This window comes from Contarinia nasturtii, unplaced genomic scaffold (genome assembly GCF_009176525.2).
Source record: "Contarinia nasturtii isolate CC-2019 unplaced genomic scaffold, AAFC_CNas_1.1 Cnas_scaffold_438, whole genome shotgun sequence".
In the NCBI taxonomy this organism is placed as follows: domain Eukaryota; kingdom Metazoa; phylum Arthropoda; class Insecta; order Diptera; family Cecidomyiidae; genus Contarinia; species Contarinia nasturtii.
In genome coordinates, this window is record NW_022197792.1 from 1 (window position 1) to 1335 (window position 1335).

Here is a 1335-nt window from a genome sequence, read left to right on the forward strand (position 1 = left end):
GACAAGAAATCAGTTCAAAATTGAATCGTTTTTAATTTTTAAAGTTAATCATGACATTTATTTATTTATTTTTCGCAGAAAAATGAACAATGTGCAACTGGTTGTGGTTGTTTCTGTCTGAATTTCATAATTAAATGAACTGATTGGTGATAGATGGTGCTACAAAACGATATACTTTTTTATTTGAAGATTTTATGAGATTTTGTAGTCTTAAATTTTTTTTTTAATCTATTCTAAATAAAGAAAACAAGGAATAATCTTTTAATTTGTGTATTGTTTTATTCAATGGCCTGGAATCGCTTTTGTCTGAAAATTTAAAAACATGGAATCTTTGCAGTCAGCACTCTTGAAAAAGATTTTGGGTTTGTTAAATTTATCCACCTCTAATACGAAATTGTATTATCGAAATTCTTGCGATACATTTCTATTCTATGAAGTTAGTTGAGAAAAACTAATAATCATGATACATCTCGAGAGGTTGCTATGATTCAAATCATACAATTTAGTCATTGTTCTGTTCAGTTTTAATGAAAATTAATCGAAAAAATTCAACGTCAAAAAACTAAAAAATTCATAGTTCCATAAATTCTCATTGGAAAAGTAAAAAAAATGTCATTCAAGTATTTAATTTGTTTGAATTTTGAAGCAACTTGCTGGCCCGAAGGTTTTAATAAAATAAATGCTGAAATTATTGGTAATTTTTTTTCACCTAAACAATAATTTGCTGCAACCGTTTTAAGAGCTCATTTTCAGAAATGGCTGCTGTTCTCTTGAATGTGAGTACTGGTATCATTGAAGATCAATTTCACAATTACGTGAGGCCAGTTAATTTTCCACAACTTAGTAGCTTCTGCATCAGTTTGACCGGAGTGACTCAATCCATGGTCGATGACCAAGAAATATTCTCCGAAGTATTTTCCAAATTCCAGAATTGGCTTCGAAAAATTCAATTTGAAAAGAACTTACACTTTGCAACGCCAACCGAAAGACAATCTAATATTGATAATGGGCCAAATGTTGCATTCTGCTCGTGGTCTAATTGGGACTTGCAGTATTTCCTCCAAATGGAATGTCAACGAAGTCACATCGATATTTTACCGTATTTTAAAACTTGGATTGATATTCGAAGAATGTACGATGTAAGCTGAACACAAAAAAAACACTAAATCGAGTGGACATTTGATTCAAGATGGTCTTATTCTCTTACAGCAATTATATCCCAGAGTGGAGTGTTCATTGGATGATGCATTGAAACGTGCCAACATCAAAGCAGAAGGAAATGATCACTCACCAGGTAAAAATGACGCAATGAACTTGAGCAAATTGGTAATGTAC

General features: G+C 31.5%; 1 protein-coding gene across 1 annotated transcript; it reads left to right on the plus strand.

The window, feature by feature from the left end:
- Positions 1-329: 329 nt before the first annotated feature.
- On the plus strand, positions 330-1326 carry LOC116338937 (ERI1 exoribonuclease 2-like; the record flags this gene model as incomplete). The annotated part of the gene is made up of 4 exons (XM_031764521.1): positions 330-362; positions 647-694; positions 754-1139; positions 1210-1326. Coding segments are annotated over exons 3-4 (501 nt in total), but the record flags the coding sequence as incomplete, so codon positions are not given.
- Between the last annotated feature and the right edge of the window lie 9 nt (positions 1327-1335).